Source organism: Bombina bombina, chromosome 7 (genome assembly GCF_027579735.1).
Source record: "Bombina bombina isolate aBomBom1 chromosome 7, aBomBom1.pri, whole genome shotgun sequence".
NCBI classification, from domain to species: Eukaryota; Metazoa; Chordata; class Amphibia; order Anura; family Bombinatoridae; genus Bombina; species Bombina bombina.
The window spans coordinates 127,489,820-127,507,079 of NC_069505.1; the positions used below are offsets into that span (position 1 = coordinate 127,489,820).

The window sequence follows — 17,260 nt, forward strand, 5'->3', positions numbered from 1 at the left end:
GTTTTCTTCTTTAATATTTAATATATAAATTGCACATTTTGGTTTGCTTTAGTGTGTGTATATATATATATATATATATATATATATATATATATATATATATATATATATATATATATATAAAAATGTACTTTATAATTATCTATCTATTGAAGTACCCTTTAAATATGATTTGTATACATTTCTGTCTATAAACAAAATTCATAGATATGATTGCTAGTATTAAATGGGTCACATTTTAGTGGGATATATAGCTTTTTGTATATATTTTAGATTTCTATAGGTGGAACTCAAAGGGACATGATACCCAATTTTTTTTCTTTCATGATTTAGAAAGAGCATGTTATTTTAAACAACTTTCTAATTTACTTCTATTATCAAATTTGCTTCATTCTCTTGATATCACTTGCTAAATAGCATATCTAGATATGCTCAGTAGCTGCTGATTGGTTGCTGCACATAAAGGCCTTGTGATTTTTTTCTATCTTTTCTTTTATGCTAACCTTGTTGCATATCTGTATGCATAAAATTCGAAGACCGCAATTACATGCAGAGATTTAGCGTTTATTATTTACCCCCTTTGCATGTAAAGCTTTGGCTTAGAAAGGTTTAGCTTTGAAGAGGCAGTAGGGTGTTACCTTACATGCAAAGGTGGAAATAACAAAACGGAAAATATCTGCATGAAATTGAGTTCTAATTATGTTTTACATCATACAGATATGCAACATGGTTAGCCTTGAAACCAAAAAAGTATGAAAATTATAAAAGCAAGTAGGGTGCTTTCTAACTTCATCTTTCTAAGGGTGCAAAATGACAAAGAATTGTAATATACAAAAGAAAAGTACAAATATATGTAGCAGGGTTAGCCAATAAAAGTAATAAAGGATAGATAAATAAATTACGTAGCATTTTATTTTTTCTATCTTTTCTTTTATGCTAACCTTGTTGCATATCTGTATGCATACAATTCGAAGACCGCAATTACATGCAGAGATTTAGCGTTTATTATTTACCCCCTTTGCATGTAAGGCTTTGGCTTAGAAAGATTTAGCTTTGAAGAGGCAGTAGGGTGCTACCTTACATGCAAAGGTTGAAATAACAAACAGAAAATATCTGCATGAAATTGAGTTCTAATTATGTTTTACATACAGATATGCAACATGGTTAGCCTTGAAATAAAAAAGTATGAAAATTATAAAAGCAAGTAGGGTGCTTTCTAACTTCATCTTTCTAAGAGTGCAAAATGGCATGCTGGCTAACAAAGGATTGTAATATACAAAAGAAAGTACAAATGTATGTAGCAGGGTTAGCCTGTAGCAGGGTTAGTTTGTTATGTGGGTGCACTAATATAAATTAGACAGAAGCACTATATTGTGGCACCAATCCAACTGACATGAAAGGGAACAGCACCTGCTCTAAATGCAGAGAGGTGCTCCCTTTCATGCTGTGCCTGCTTGTAATTTATAAAGACAATGGTGCACGCCCGAGGGGGGGTCACGGTCACGTGCACGTGCAAGGGGGAGTCACGTGCACACTCTGGGGATCACGTGCACACTCACATGCACACAATGGGGGGAAAAATGCAAATAGGCTAATCTTGGATTGGAAGATAAAATTTGTCACTCACAGTGAGCCCATCCTCTTCTAGGCGTGGGAGGTGGTCAAGCCTCAGAACAATTGGTAAAACAGACAGCAGAAAAGTAAGTTTTCTAATAATTTTACTATCTAAGTTTTTATTTTGAATGCTCATATACATTATAAACTTAATCCTCTATGTGGCTGTATATTTATTTTGGTTTTGATTTTGTGCTGTGTTGACTGGTCCTTTAAAAGGACACGAAACCCAAATAATTTATTTAAAGTTAATTTCTATATTTAAATGAACTTAATACTACTGGTTTGCTTTTTTGGAACAAATAAATAAATATATATATTATATTTATTTATTTATTTTCATATCCTACACTACTAGAAGCAATCTTGTGATTGGTGGCTACACATGTCTCTTGTCATTGGCTTACCAGGTGTGTAATCCCTTTACAGAAGTTAAGCACATAGTTAGATACAAGCAATAGTGCAATAATAAAATGATCTAACATATAAGAGCAAAACGCTGTACTTCTTATGTGTCAGTAGTGGAAATCTCCAGCCCTGTCTCACTATACAAACACATGTATAATTGTACCGAACAGAACCATAGCATAAGGTTAGAAAATCTACTGTTTATCTGGGATGGGACAAAGCCAACTAAAGAGAAAGAGAATTGGGGGAAGCAGTGATGGTGTTTAAAGAGATAAAATAGTGACCCTATGCTTAGGGGGAAATGGGTTATTTGCCCCAGTTCTATAAAGATGGGAAATAGGTGAAACCTAGACCTACTGGTTCTTATCAAAGTAAAAATTCATGTAAACTAAATATTCTATTCCATACCATGATCTAAGACACTGAACAGAATGATAGCTAATAACTAAAGTAATAGATTACCTGTGTATTGTATATAGAAACGTAGACATGCCCAAGAAAATGAGCAGACAAAGAGCAGGAGCTACTTTCTGGCAATGGGACATTGTGTGAGGCTGGAACAGGAACATATAGAATGTTTACACATCAGAGCAGAACATGACATCACAGAGCAGAACATGACACCACAGAGCAGAACATGACACCACAGAGCAGAACATGACACCACAGAGAGAATGTTGGAGTGAGGAAGGTGCAGAAAAATACATAAAAAAAAAAATATATCAATACAATAACGTATATTTATACAATAGCGTATATTAGTTGGCAAATCTCCCTGCACCTATTTACTATAGGCAAATAGCAGCAATGCACCCCACAGATATAACAGTCTTAAGCAAAATTCATATTAAACTTCTTTTCTGTTCCATTAGTCCGTATGTAATAATAAACGTCCTTAAATAGTATCCTTAAAGGGACACTGAACCCAAATTTTTTCTTTCGTGGTTCAGATAGAGCATGACATTTTAAGCAACTTTCTAATTTACTCCTATTATCAAATTGTCTTCATTCTCTTGGTATCTTTATTTGAAATGCAAGAATGTAAGTTTAGATGCCAGCCCATTTTTTGGTTTACAACCTGGGTTGTTCTTGCTGATTGGTGGATAAATTCATCTACCAATACAAAAGTGCTATCGAGAGTGCTGAACTAATAAAAAAGCTTAGATGCCTTCTTTTTAAAATAAAGATAGTAAGAGAATGAAGAAAAATTGATAATAGAAGTAAATTAGAAAGTTGCTTAAAATTGCATGCTCTATCTGAATCACAAAATAAAAAAAATTGGGTTCACTGTCCCTTTAAATACGTGAAGAATAACCAAGCCCCCGTCAGGGTTCCTACTTACACTCCTTGCCCCCAATCAGATGAGGTAAGTGCTGCACAGTCAAGAGGAGAGCCAACGTCGGACCTTGGGAATCCACACCAGCTTTTTGGAGATGGTAGAATTCTAAATTTTAAACCAGAAAATGTCTCCAAAACCTCAAACGCTACAAATCTATCAAAAGGCTACAATGATGTATAGCAGAAAACTGAGGCTTACATACAGACATCTTACCCCCATGATTACAACAAATAAATGACGCAGCTGGATTCACAGTGTACTTTTTAGCTAAAAACTTGTCCTCTAGAATTAAACGTGATAACGTAGACTGACACCATGCAAGCTGGAGGCCCCACTACCTGCAGGATAATGTTATAGGCAGGTAACTGACAAGGAGTACAGTCACAGGCAACCAAAGTCCATAATTCCACCAGGAAATACCCTGGGATAATTACCTCAATGGTATGAGAATGCCTACACATTGGGATCACCTGCAGGGTCATAGGCAGAGAACCAAAACACAGTCTTTGGGTATCTGGACCCTTGCAATAGTAAGCATGCTATACTGAGTGGTCAACCCCAAGTCTTCCTCGCCAACTGAAGCAGAGCTTTCCCTAGTGAACAGAGTCCAGCAGAAAGGGAACATTGTATTAAGGGGAGGTGGGTTACCATATGCACAGACATCCAGGGGGTGTTTCTAACTTCAATGACAGAGATAATCTACCCATCAGTTTGAAGAGAGAAAGATATCGCTAGTGAGAATGAAAAAGAGAGAACGTGAGAATAAAAGTCACACCCATGAATTAGCGCAGTATAGTTAGGAGTGTAAACTGCTTAACATTCTGTGTCACAAAAATAATAAATTAAAGATAAGGAGCTTAAAAAAAAAGTTTATTTATACAGCTCACTAACAGGTTATTCTGTTATGGTACATTGTTATCTAACAAACAGACTGCCGTGCATATGACAGACATAGCTCTGTGTCTTCTAAAGACATCCCAGGTTCACAAATGTCCATACTGTATCTGAAAGATCCCAGGGGAACGCTCACATATATTGGAATGATGGTAGGTGGAGAACAGTAAGCTGGAGCTTCAAAACATGTTCAGTACAATATTTACGTATAGCAGGATCTCTGAAAACTTGCTCCATGCATGTTCCCAAGTGGCTCCCACAGTATCAAATAACAATGGCCCAGCAGGAAGTGGGTTCCGTCCATTTTGTTTTCAGCCCCAGTTGTAGAAATAGATCTTTTGCCAAACTGGTAAATAATCCATGAGAGGACCTGTGGATACACAACAGAAAAGATTTCATGGGATAGTAGTTGGCTCTTTCTATACACATCATTTTAACCAAGAGTTTAAACACCACTTTACACACTAAGCTGCAGGCCTAGTTGATTTATTAGTGTTTAAGTGCTACAGACAAACATCTGTTGTTCTCTAAACACTAAGAAATCCGGCACTGAAAACAGCCACATGCTGTTGCCATTTTCAGTATTCATTTGCAAAATGAAAGTCAAATAAACTAATGCACAGAGATGTAGTATGTAATAGATGAGGTATGCAGCCTCCATACACGTCTAATGCCATCTTCTTACACAGACTAGTCGTACACATCTTTAAAAAAGGACAGTAAACACTGAGATGTGGTGGGTGAAGTTTGGCCCAGGATGTACATAGAAAGTCTGACTGATTGGCTGAAAGCATGCTGGAGGTCACATGGGCCAGCACGTTTGGAGTTTCAGATACCATAGATGACATGGAGCCTTATTGCTGCTATATCAGCTATAAGATAATTAAGCAAAACTATCTAGAACTATATTCTATGGCTCTCTCTGAATAAAACTCCACAAAAAGACAAACTCAGCAGAGACAAACTGAACATCTTCACTTTAAGTTGGGCTCATAACAATGATTCTCTAACGCCAAACAAGTGAAACAAATTCACCAGTTACTGAAGAACCCATGAACAGATCAGCACATTTTTAAATCTACCAAAGGTCATGAGTTTAATTTGCCCAAAAGAAGATCTGCTAGGCCCACAGCCACTACAAAGATTTGGGTCAAACAAGAACATAGGCAATCATTTCAGCTCCAGCTGGGGATCAATATCTTTTTGGCACTTACTATACAATACAGCAAGTATTAGTTGATCATATTCTTCCAAAGCATGACACGTAGACAGTGCTAAGCAAAAAACTCCAGGTTTCCCAGTGGCAGCTTTTCTATGAAAGGGGAGCAGAGTCCAGTTGCAGTTCCCATCATATTACTAGATTAGCGATTCTCTGTCAGTATAATAGGGGTGGGGCTGACCAGTTTTCCCCACTGCACTGTAATTTCTCTTAGTAAAGATTTGCTAAGGCACTGATGAAGTGACTTGTCAATGAGCAGTGAAGGCAATGCAACTAGGCACAGGGTCTTGCCAGCTGACCTTAGACATTTGGCAGCAATAGTTTGACTGTAATCCTATCAGTTAAACCAACTACATGAAAGCTTCACCCAGCTCCCATATACACACGCAACCATACATTCCCCTTCCCTACTGTCATTTCTTCTTCCCTGCACTCCCTATTTTATTATGGTCAGGTTTCCCTTCACTATGAGATACCTATTCTATATGTAAGTATAAGCAGCATACTGCCCACCCTCACTAATACCTCTGTGCAACAGCATACAGCCTATATTATGTATTGAAAAATGTTCAACTACAGAAAGTTATCTGTACCAAGAATCAGGTAGTTACGGCCACTAACATTTTAATGATTTCGTGCTTCACTTGGATAAGAATGGAAATCAATTTCAAAACCATCCACAACAATGTTACTTACGTGCCACCAGCCCAACTCCAGGGACATAGTCACCAAGAAGACGAAGGAGGAGGACAAGCCGTGTCCTGCAGACACAAGTTAGTGTGAGTATATGTAGCATGCAAACTCAAGAGGAACAGTAGCAATTATGTTTGTCATTGCCCTACAAAATTATTGTACTACAAATTAAAAATGTCTGCATCTAATACAATGCTTTAAAAAAAATATATTGTAAATGATCATGTGCTAAACCAGCATTGGTCGTGCTCACAGTTTGGTACTTACTCTGTATAATTGTTGTAGAAGGGAGAACGTAACAAATAGTACAAGAGTAAAAGGGTTCGACGCCTAAGCTCTCCTCGCTCTCTGTGACTAAGATTTCGAATTTCATTGAGTAATGTCAAACTGTGGGAAAAATACAACAGTCTGTAACTGGATTCATAAAAAAAAAAAAATATCAACAACCCTTGGAATTAATTCAAACTCCGAAGACTTTGTATATTTTAGTAATAAAGAATTAAAACTGCTAAACACGTGATAGCCCTAGCAAAAATTCTGTATCCTTTACAAATACTTCCCTTATCACTACATAACAAAAGACAGACAAACACCCTCTACTGCGTTTGCTTCCTTTATGTGGAACTAAAAGAAACACAGGATAAACGAGATTAAATTAGCTATACCGTTACAGGTAGGGGGCCTCAAATTATTCAGTGGTATAACTGGGCAATATTCAATGGTATAACTGGGCAACGTTGGCCAAATTAGTTATGGGATGGCTGACTAACTCGGATTATTTCTGCCCCACCATAGAAAAAGAAATTACAACTCCACTTCACTTAGCTTACCTCCTGCATGCCAATATGTCAAGCCTTTCCTCAATATATCTCCCAGAACATTTTGTTTCGGGACCCGTTAAGGGCATGGAATAAATTGTGTAAATTTTAAGGTGTTGACAGTCAGGTAACTACATATTTGCCCATACAAGGTAACCTAAAATTCATACCAGGCTACACAATGCGAAACTGCCAAACGTGGAAATCGCATGGGCTAACAACGGTCGCACAATTACTTAATCCCGCTACTCTCCAAATTCTTCATTCAAAAAAACCAAACAAACAAAAAAAAAAAAAAAAAACCCTGCTAAACACATGGAGGGTTTGGCCATACTAGAGCTCTCCTGGAAAATCCCTGTGGAATTCATGTTCCTGTCCTGTGGCCAATCAAAAGCTGTGCCAAGGTACCATGTGACACTCACTATAGCATTGCCCTAACTGCACTCCAGGTCTCAAGACCCCCTGAGGGTGAGGTATACACCCAGTTTGTCAAGGCACATTTCAGCAATAGCAGGAAAAATTAGTAATGAATGTAAACTGCAAATTTGAACGCATCAGGTGAGCCAATGACAAGATACATTTATGTGCAGCCACCAAGTAGTGCATTGCTGCTCCTGAGACTACCTAGGTATGCTTTTCAATTGGAAAGTGGTTTAAAAGTGTATGCTCCGAGTCATGGAAGTTTAATTTTGACTTGATTGTCCCTTTAAAAAAGGACCACTATATACAGTACAAATTAATAAGTAACCAATACCGAATAAAAAGACACATTTCAAATTCAAAGTGTGTGCTATTGCATTAACAGTCGAATATTTTCTATCAAATTTTAAAGAATCTAATTTTTTCCTTCCACTGTATCATGTGACAGCCATCAGCAAATCACAACATGCATATACTGTACGTATATACTGTTCTGTGCACAAGCTTAGTAGAAGCTGGAGCCTCAGAAAGTGTGCATATAAAAAGATTATACGAGTTTTCATAACAGTATATTGGAAATTTATTTTAAATTGTGTGTTTTATCCGATTCATGAAACTTTTCTTAGTGACACAGCTTTTAGTCATAGACCACATGTCACATATACTGCAGTGTACCACACAATATACAGTTTGTTTACCTTACAAAGACAACTTGCTCCCTGTTGCCCATTAATGCAACTTAAAGGGACACCAAACCCACAATGTTCTTGATTCAGATAAAGCCTACACACATTTTAAGAAACGTTCACCTAGATCATGAACTAAAAACGTTTGGTTTGATGTCCATTTAATTAATCTCTTTGTGTGATTGTGAAACACTTGAAAGTATTCAAGTTACATTTTACAGAAATCACAGAAAACAAAACATTTACCTGGTCACATCTAGTGCTGCTGCCAACATCCAGGGCTTCCATGACCTCTGGCCCCAGACTGCCAAACTCACCACTGAAAACACGGGGTTAAGGGTCACGCAAGAACAGAGTAACAAACATTCAATGAAAGAAAGTGAGAGGGACCGAGACAAAAGAGACAGCATGTGAGCGATCAAAAGCCAATAGCACAGACAATCAACAGAAGTTAAAGCCACAGTGTCTGCCACTCAGCACAGAGAGACGTTAAAGGGATATGAAACACACACAAAAAAAAAATACAATTTTAAAAATGTGCTTCTATGATCAAATTTGGTTTGTTCCCATGGTATTCTTTGTTGAAGGGATACCCAGATAGCTGTCTAGAGCACTTTATGGCATCTAGTGCTCTTGTAAACTGATAACATTCTAGCAAAACTGCTGCCAAATAGTGCTCTAGGCGCAAGCACTCACCTGAGCTCACGTCTCTGCCTTTCAACAAAAAAGATACCAAGAGAATTCAGAAAAATTCCTAATAGAAGTAAATAAGAAAGTTGTTTAAAATGGCACGTTCTATTTGAACCATGAAAGAAAAATTGTGTGTTTCATGCCCCTTTAAAAGGATATGAAACCCAAAATGTTTCTGTCATGTATTTAGATGGAGCATGCAATTTTAAACAACTTTGTAATTTTCTTTGTTCTTTTGGAATCTTTTGTTGAAAAGCAGAGACGTACGCTTAAGAGCCGGTCCATTTCTGGAGCACTATGTGACATCAGTTTTGCAAGAGCACTAGAGGGCAGCACTATTTCCTGCCATGTAGTGGTCCAGATGCCTACCTAGGTATCTCTTCAACACAGAATATCATGGGAAACAAAGCAACTTTGATCATTTAAATAAAAATATAACTTTTTGTAAAATTATATGCCCCGTCTTAAATTACAAAAGAAAATGTGTTTCATATCCCTTTAAATTGTGCACATATCCATAATCCTCTAGACAGAACAAACAGTTACAGGGAGCAGATTCACTGTAACCAAGGCCAACTGTTACCTGTTGAAAATCCCTACCACTACCTATATGTAGTTAACCCCTTAACGACCGACGACGTATGCCATACGTCCTCAAAAAAAAAAGCACTTAACGACCGAGGACGTATGGCATACGTCGTCGGTTTAACAGAGCACTGGAAGCGATCGAAATCGCTTCCAGCTGCTCTAACAGTATTGCAGGCTTGCCTTGAGGTCTAGGCATCCTGCAATACTGTTCCCGAGTGCCGGGACCGGATTGATCACTCCCCCACGAGTGATCACTTCCGGTTTCGCTCCACGTGGAGCCCGGCAGTGTTTCAGAGCATCGGAAGCGATCGGACACGCTTCCGATGCTCTGCTTGTTTGCTAAGTGCCTCGGTGGGTCGAGGCACTTAGTTAGTTGTAAATTAAAATAAAAAGTAAAAAAAAAAAAAAAAACGAATAAAAAAAAAAAAAAGCCCTAAATAGCCCCCCCCCCTCCCCCTTCACTAGGCATCCAAGATGGCGATGCCCAGTGCATCATGGGGCCTCTGGGGGTGTCCCTAGCCTGCATCATCATAGGGGCAAGCTAGGGTCACCCAATCTGAGCCTCCCACCCTAAAAAAAAAAATAATAATAAAATACCCCATTTGTCTGATCATGTCAATATTTGTAAATATTGACTATGATCAGTGTGGATCTCCCTCCCTCTCCTCACTTGCCATTTTGTTGGAGAGAGAGAGAGACCTGTATTTAGCAGAGAGAAAGATTTATTTCTTTTATTTGTTAAAAGATATAGAACCAAAGGCTCTTTTCAGAGCCATTAACCCCTAGCTTGCCAGTGATCACTATATATCACTGGCAGTAGCATAGGTGCACTTTTTTTTTTGCTGCATTTTGCTGTCTGTGCGTTTTTTTAGGGGTTAATTTTGTTGTTGTAATTTTTTAAAAACCCAAAGGCTCTTTTCAGAAACATTTAGTTAATTTAATTTAATTTTCAGAGCCATTAACCCCTAGCTTGCCAGTGATCGCTATATATCACTGGCAGTAGCAAAGGTGCACTTTTTTTTTTGCTGCATTTTGCTGTCTGTGCATTTTTTTAGGGGTTAATTTTGTTGTTGTAATTTTTTAAAAACCCAAAGGCTCTTTTCAGAAACATTTAGTTAATTTAATTTAATTTTCAGAGCCATTAACCCCTAGCTTGCCAGTGATCGCTATATATCACTGGCAGTAGCAAAGGTGCACTTTTTTTTTGCTGCATTTTGCTGTCTGCATTTTTTTAGGGGTTAATTTTGTTGTTGTAATTTTTTAAAAACCCAAAGGCTCTTTTCAGAAACATTTAGTTAATTTAATTTAATTTTCAGAGCCATTAACCCCTAGCTTGCCAGGGATCGCTATAAATCACTGGCAGTAGCATAGCTGTACTTTTTTGCTAGTTAATTTAGTTAATTAATTTAGTTAATTTAATTTAATTTTCAGAGCCATTAACCTCTAGCTTGCCAGTGATCGCTATAAATCACTGGCAGTAGCATAGCTGTACTTTTTTGCTAGTTAATTTAGTTAATTAATTTAGTTAATTTAATTTTTTTTAGTAATTGTTTTCTGTGATACAAAAATGTCACAGAAAAGATATAGTGCTGAGGAGGCGTATGCCATCCTTGCGTCAGAGTCAGATGCCTCTATTTCTGACTCAGACCCCAATTTTGACCCTGCCATGTGCTCAGATACATCACTAGATGCAGTCTCAACTGATAGTGATGTATCTGTGGCTGCTAGCCCCCCTGCCAGAAGGAGGCGTGTTGCTGCCATTGCTGCTGAAGAGTGGGTAACGCCTCATCTCCAGAGGCCAGATATCCCACCCTTCACAGCAAATGCTGGCATAAATATAGATGTGGCAGGTTTTAGCCCCCAGCAGTTTCTGGAAGTGTTTCTGGGCGATGATATATTGGGGAACATTGTCGCCCAAACTAATTTATATGCCCATCAGTTCCGTGCTGCAAAGCCTGGAACATATTTGGCAAAGCAGCAATGGGCCCCCATCAATGTGCCAGAATTCAAAAAATTCTGGGCATTGACTATGCTGATGGGCATCATAAAGAAACCCTCCATTCGCTCCTACTGGAGTACTAGCCCCATCTGCTCTACCCCCATTTTCTCCCAGACTATGTCGAGGAAGAGGTATGAAATGATTCTGCATTTCATGCACTTCAGCGACAACAGCCTGTGCCCCCCTAGGGAGCATCCCCAATTTGACAGGCTGTATAAAATCCGCCCCCTGATAACCCACTTTTCTGCCAGGTTTGCAGAGGCTTATACACCTGGAAGGAATATATGCGTTGATGAATCCCTAATGAAGTATAAGGGAAGGCTGGGATTCAAGCAGTATATTCCTTCCAAACGCTCCAGATATGGGGTAAAGGTGTATAAGCTCTGTGACAGCGAGACTGGGTATACTCAGGCCTTCCGGGTGTATGAGGGAAAGGATAGCCACCTTGACCCTCCAGGTTGCCCAGAACATATGGGAACCACTGGCAAGATTGTCTGGGACCTGATATTACCCCTAATGAACAAAGGGTATCACTTGTACTTAGACAATTTTTATACAAGTGTCCTTTTGTTCAAGCTACTGTATTGCTTTGATACAGTAGCTTGCGGTACAATTAAAAAGAACCGCGCAGGTTTCCCAGGACAGCTTGTACGCACCCGGCTACGAAGGGGGGAGACCTCAGCTCTGCGCCAAGAGGAGCTGTTGGCACTGAAGTACAGAGACAAGAAGGATGTATACCTTCTTACCACCATCCACACAGAGAGGACGGTGGCGGTTTCTGTACGTGGCAGAGCTGAGATCATAAGGAAGCCAGTGTGCATCAAGTCTTATAACCGGCATATGGGTGGGGTTGATCTGGCTGATCAGCTGCTGCAGCCCTATCTAATTATGCGGAAGACAAGGGCCTGGTACAAAAAGGTTGCAATTTACCTAATGCAGATTGCAACCCACAACGCTTTTTTGTTGTTCAAAAAAGCAAACCCCAGAGTTAAAAAGACTTTTTTACAGTTTCAGCTCCAGATTATTACGGGGATTTTGTACCATGATGCACCTGCTCCCCGGGCGGTGATGGGAGAGAGCAGAGTTGGGGCTACCCATTTTATTTTTAAAATCCCCCCTAATGCCACAAAGCAGAAACCACAAAAAAAATGCAGAGTCTGCACCAAGAGGGGGAAGAGAAGGGACACCATATATTACTGTCCTGATTGCCCTGGACAGCCTGCACTCTGCATTGGGGACTGCTTCAAGCGGTACCATACAATGGTCAATTTTTAAAAAAATAAATACATTTGCTGTTACATATATATATATTTTTTTTGGTTATGTTTATAGTTAGATGTTTTTTTGTTTTTTTTACTTTTACTGTGCCAGATTTTTACATTTCACTACTCTATTTTTTTCTAAAATTGGGCCTGTTTTTTTTTTTAACCAAAACCCCTGTCAAACCTATGCATGGGGGACATAGGTGTTCTCAGGGTGCCTTGCAGAAAACAACCTGAAGTATGTTTTTGTAATAACTTTCAACAGTCTCTCCTAAATTATAGTCAAAAAGCAATGTGTCTGTAAAAATGAAAATTGAAAAATTACCACCATACACTTTCTCCAATTTTTTGGGCTAAAACGGTTGCTTCAAAGGCATCAAAGCACACCATATACAATACCTTGGGGTGTCAACATTTAAAAAATATACACTTTGAATGCAATAAATAAAAGTGGGGTATGCGATAGGCCCCAAACTAAAGATAGGCCTATCAGAAGAAATACTCTCATTTTTAATAACTAAAATCACAAGTCATAAAATTGTAACATAACCTTCCCAAAATCCTGGCAAACCTATGCATGGGGGGCATAGGTGTACTCAGGGTGCCTTGCAGAAAACAACCTGAAGTATTCTTTTGCAATAACTTACAACAATCTCTCCTAAATCATAGTCAAAAAGCAATGTGTCTGTAAAAATGAAAATTGAAAAATTACCACCATATACTTTCTCCAATTTTTTGGGCTAAAACGGTTGCTTCAAAGGCATCAAAGCACACCATATACAATACCTTGGGGTGTCAACATTTAAAAAATATACACTTTGAATGCAATAAATAAAAGTGGGGTATGTGATAGGCCCCAAACTAAAGATAGGCCTATCAGAAGAAATACTCTCATTTTTAATAACTAAAATCATGTAACATAACCTTCCCAAAATCCTGGCAAACCTATGCATGGGGGGCATAGGTGTACTCAGGGTGCCTTGCAGAAAACAACCTAAAGTATTCTTTTGCAATAACTTACAACAGTCTCTCCTAAATCATAGTAAAAAAGCAATGTGTCTGCAACAATGAAAATTGAAAAATTACCACCATATACTTTCTCCAATTTTTTGGGCTAAAACGGTTGCATCAAAGTCATCAAACCACTCCATGTATAATACCTTGGGGGGTCAACTTTTTAAATATAATCACATTTATGGAAAACAAATAAATTGGGGTATGTTAAAAGACCCCCAAAAAAAGACGATAGGCAAAGAAAATATGTTAAATGTGAAAAAAAATCACAAACACATGTCAGACATTTGGCATTGCACCGCCCAAACAAGCCACCAAACCTATGCATAGGTGGTATCACTGAACTCAGGAGATGTTGGTGACCACATATTGGTGTCTTCTTTTGTAGTAACACATAACAGGAGCTGTGAATCCATGTCTAAAGTACAATGTATGTGAAAAATAACACAAAGAAATGAATGCCAATAGTTTGACATAGACTAGTGGTTGAATTAGTGTATGGAAAGTGTTAAAACACCTGCATTTGAAATACCCTAGGATGTCTACTTTTCAAAAATATATGGTTTTATGGGGGTAAATTACATTGGCCGGCTTCAGAAATGTCTTAAATAGAACATGGGTGCATGGGATGTGAAAATGGGAAGTGTAAAAAATGGAATGCGCTTCCTAAAAATAAGGCCTTCTAGCCCCCAGAGAACCCAACACACCTATACATGGGTGGTATCACTGTACTCAGGAGATGTTGTTGAACACATATTGAGGTGTTTTTTGGCAGTAAACACATAACAGGAACTGAGAATCCATGCCTAAAGTACAATGTGTGTGAAAAATAACACAAAAAAATGACTACCCAAAAGTTTGACAAAGACTGGTGGTTAAATAAGTTCATGGAAAGTGTGAAAATACCAGCATTTCAAATACCCTAGGGTGTCTACTTCTCAAAAATATATGGTTTTATGGGGGTAAATTTCATTGACCGGCTTCAGAAATGTCCCAAATAGGACATGGGTGCATGATGACCGATGTGAAAATTCCAAGTTGAAAAACTGGAATGCGCTTCCTAAAAATAAGGCCTTCTAGCCCCCAGAGAACCCAACACACATATACATGGGTGGTATCACTGTACTCAGGAGATGTTGTTGAACACATATTGAGGTGTTTTTTGGCAGTAAACACATAACAGGAACTGAGAATCCATGCCTAAAGTACAATGTGTGTGAAAAATAACACAAAAAAATGACTACCCAAAAGTTTGACAAAGACTGGTGGTTGAATTAGTGCATGGAAAGTGTTAAAATACAAGCATTTTAAATACCCTAGGGTGTCTACTTTTCAAAAATATATGGTTTGATGGGGGTAAATTCCATTGACCAGCTTCAGAAATGTCCCAAATAGGACATGGGTGCATGATGACCGATGTGAAAATTCCAAGTTGAAAAACTGGAATGCGCTTCCTAAAATTAAGGCCTTTTAGCCCCCAGAGAACCCGACACACCTATACATGGGTGGTATCACTGTACTCAGGAGATGTTGTTGAACACATATTGAGGTTTTTTTTGGCAGTAACACATAACAGGAACTGAGAATCCATGCCTAAAATACAATGTGTGTGAAAAATAACACAAAATAATGACTACCCAAAAGTTTGACAAAGACTGGTGGTTGAATTAGTGCATGGAAAGTGTTAAAATACCAGCATTTAAAATACCCTAGGGTGTCTACTTTTCAAAAATATATGGTTTGATGGGGGTAAATTCCATTGGCCAGCTTCAGAAATGTCCCAAATAGGACATGGGTGCATGATGACCGATGTGAAAATTCCAAGTTGAAAAACTGGAATGCGCTTCCTAAAATTAAGGCCTTTTAGCCCCCAGAGAACCCGACACACCTATACATGGGTGGTATCACTGTACTCAGGAGATGTTGTTGAACACATATTGAGGTTTTTTTTGGCAGTAACACATAACAGGAACTGAGAATCCATGCCTAAAGTACAATGTGTGTGAAAAATAACACAAAATAATGACTACCCAAAAGTTTGACAAAGACTGGTGGTTGAATTAGTGCATGGAAAGTGTTAAAATACAAGCATTTGAAATACCCTAGGGTGTCTACTTTTCAAAAATATATGGTTTGATGGGGGTAAATTCCATTGACCAGCTTCAGAAATGTCCCAAATAGGACATGGGTGCATGATGACCGATGTGAAAATTCCAAGTTGAAAAACTGGAATGCGCTCCCTAAAAATAAGAGCTTTTAGCCCCACGAGAACCCGACACACCTATACATGGGTGGTATCACTGTACCCAGGAGATGCTGCTGAAGACATATGAGGGTGTTATTTGGCAGTAACCCTTAATATTATCAGTAAATGTATTCTTAAATTGCTATTTTGTCAAAAAATCAAATTATTTTTTTTTCCCCCCCCAAACTTTGGCATAGATTGGTGGTAAAATGGTTGCATGAAAAAAGTCAAAATACCCCAAGTTTAATACCTTAGGTTGTCTTCTTTTAAAAAATATATACATTTGAAGGGTTATTCAGGGATTCATGACAGATATTGGTGTTACAATGTAACTATCGCCAATTTTGAAAAAACATGGTTTTGAAATAGCAAAGTGCTACTTGTACTTATTGCCCTATAACTTGCAAAAAAAGCAAAGAACATGTAAACATTGGGTATTTATAAACTCAGGACAAAATTTAGAAACTGTTTAGCATTGGTATTTTATGGTGGTTGTAGATGTGTAAGAGATTTTGGGGCTCAAAGTTAGAAAAAGTGCATTTTTTTTCATTTTTTCCTCATATTTTATATTTTTTTTTATAGTAAATTATAAGATATGATGAAAAAAATGGTATCTTTAGAAAGTCCATTTAATGGCGAGAAAAACAGTATATAATATGTGTGGGTACAGTAAATGAGTAAGAGGAAAATTACAGTTAAATACAAACATCGCAGAAATGCAAAAATAGCCTTGGTCCCAGATGGTCAACAAATTGAAAAGTGGTCTGGTCACTAAGGGGTTAAAGGGACACTGAACCCAATTTTTTTTCTTTCGTTATTCAGATAGAGCATGAAATTTTAAGCAACTTTCTAATTTACTCCTATTATCAAATTTTCTTCATTCTCTTGCTATCTTTATTTGAAATGCAAGAATGTAAGTTTAGATGCCGGCCCATTTTTGGTGAACAACCTGGGTTGTCCTTGCTGATTGGTGGATAAATTCATCCACCAATAAAAAATTGCTGTCCATAGTACTGAACCAAAAAAAAAAAAAAAAAAGCTTAGATGCCTTCCTTTTCAAATAAAGATAGCAAGAGAACTAAGAAAAATTGATAATAGGAGTAAATTAGAAAGTTGCTTTAAATTGCATGCGCTATCTGAATCACAGAAGAAAAAAAATTGGGTTCAGTGTCCCTTTAAGTATGTAGAAAAAAAAAAAAAAAAAAGTATAATCTATATATCTATCTAAAATCCGGCTTCATCCAATCGTTTCGTGCCCCCTTTGGCTTCCAGCTTGTGGGCCACGCAACTATTGGATGAAGCCGGATTCGTCATAGAAGAAAAAAATAAAGTATGAGATGCGGGCAGAGGAACGGCGCAATGTTTACCATC

General features: G+C 37.9%; 1 protein-coding gene across 5 annotated transcripts in view; it reads right to left on the reverse strand.

Moving 5' to 3' along the window:
• Positions 1 to 17,260, reverse strand: part of PEX16 (peroxisomal biogenesis factor 16) — a 122,858-nt gene that overhangs the window by 91,621 nt on the left and 13,977 nt on the right. For 3 of the 5 annotated variants that reach the window (XM_053720292.1, XM_053720290.1, XM_053720291.1), the window contains 4 exons: positions 8,338 to 8,410; positions 6,435 to 6,554; positions 6,171 to 6,235; positions 4,211 to 4,625 (listed from right to left, as the gene is read on the reverse strand). In XM_053720292.1, the coding sequence (XP_053576267.1) occupies positions 4,567 to 4,625; positions 6,171 to 6,235; positions 6,435 to 6,554; positions 8,338 to 8,410 (317 nt within the window). In that variant the 3' untranslated portion in view covers positions 4,211 to 4,566. Of the gene's footprint in view, positions 1 to 4,210; positions 4,626 to 6,170; positions 6,236 to 6,434; positions 6,555 to 8,337; positions 8,411 to 17,260 lie in introns of those variants that run through there. The other 2 variants (XM_053720294.1, XM_053720293.1) reach the window with 2 other exon arrangements.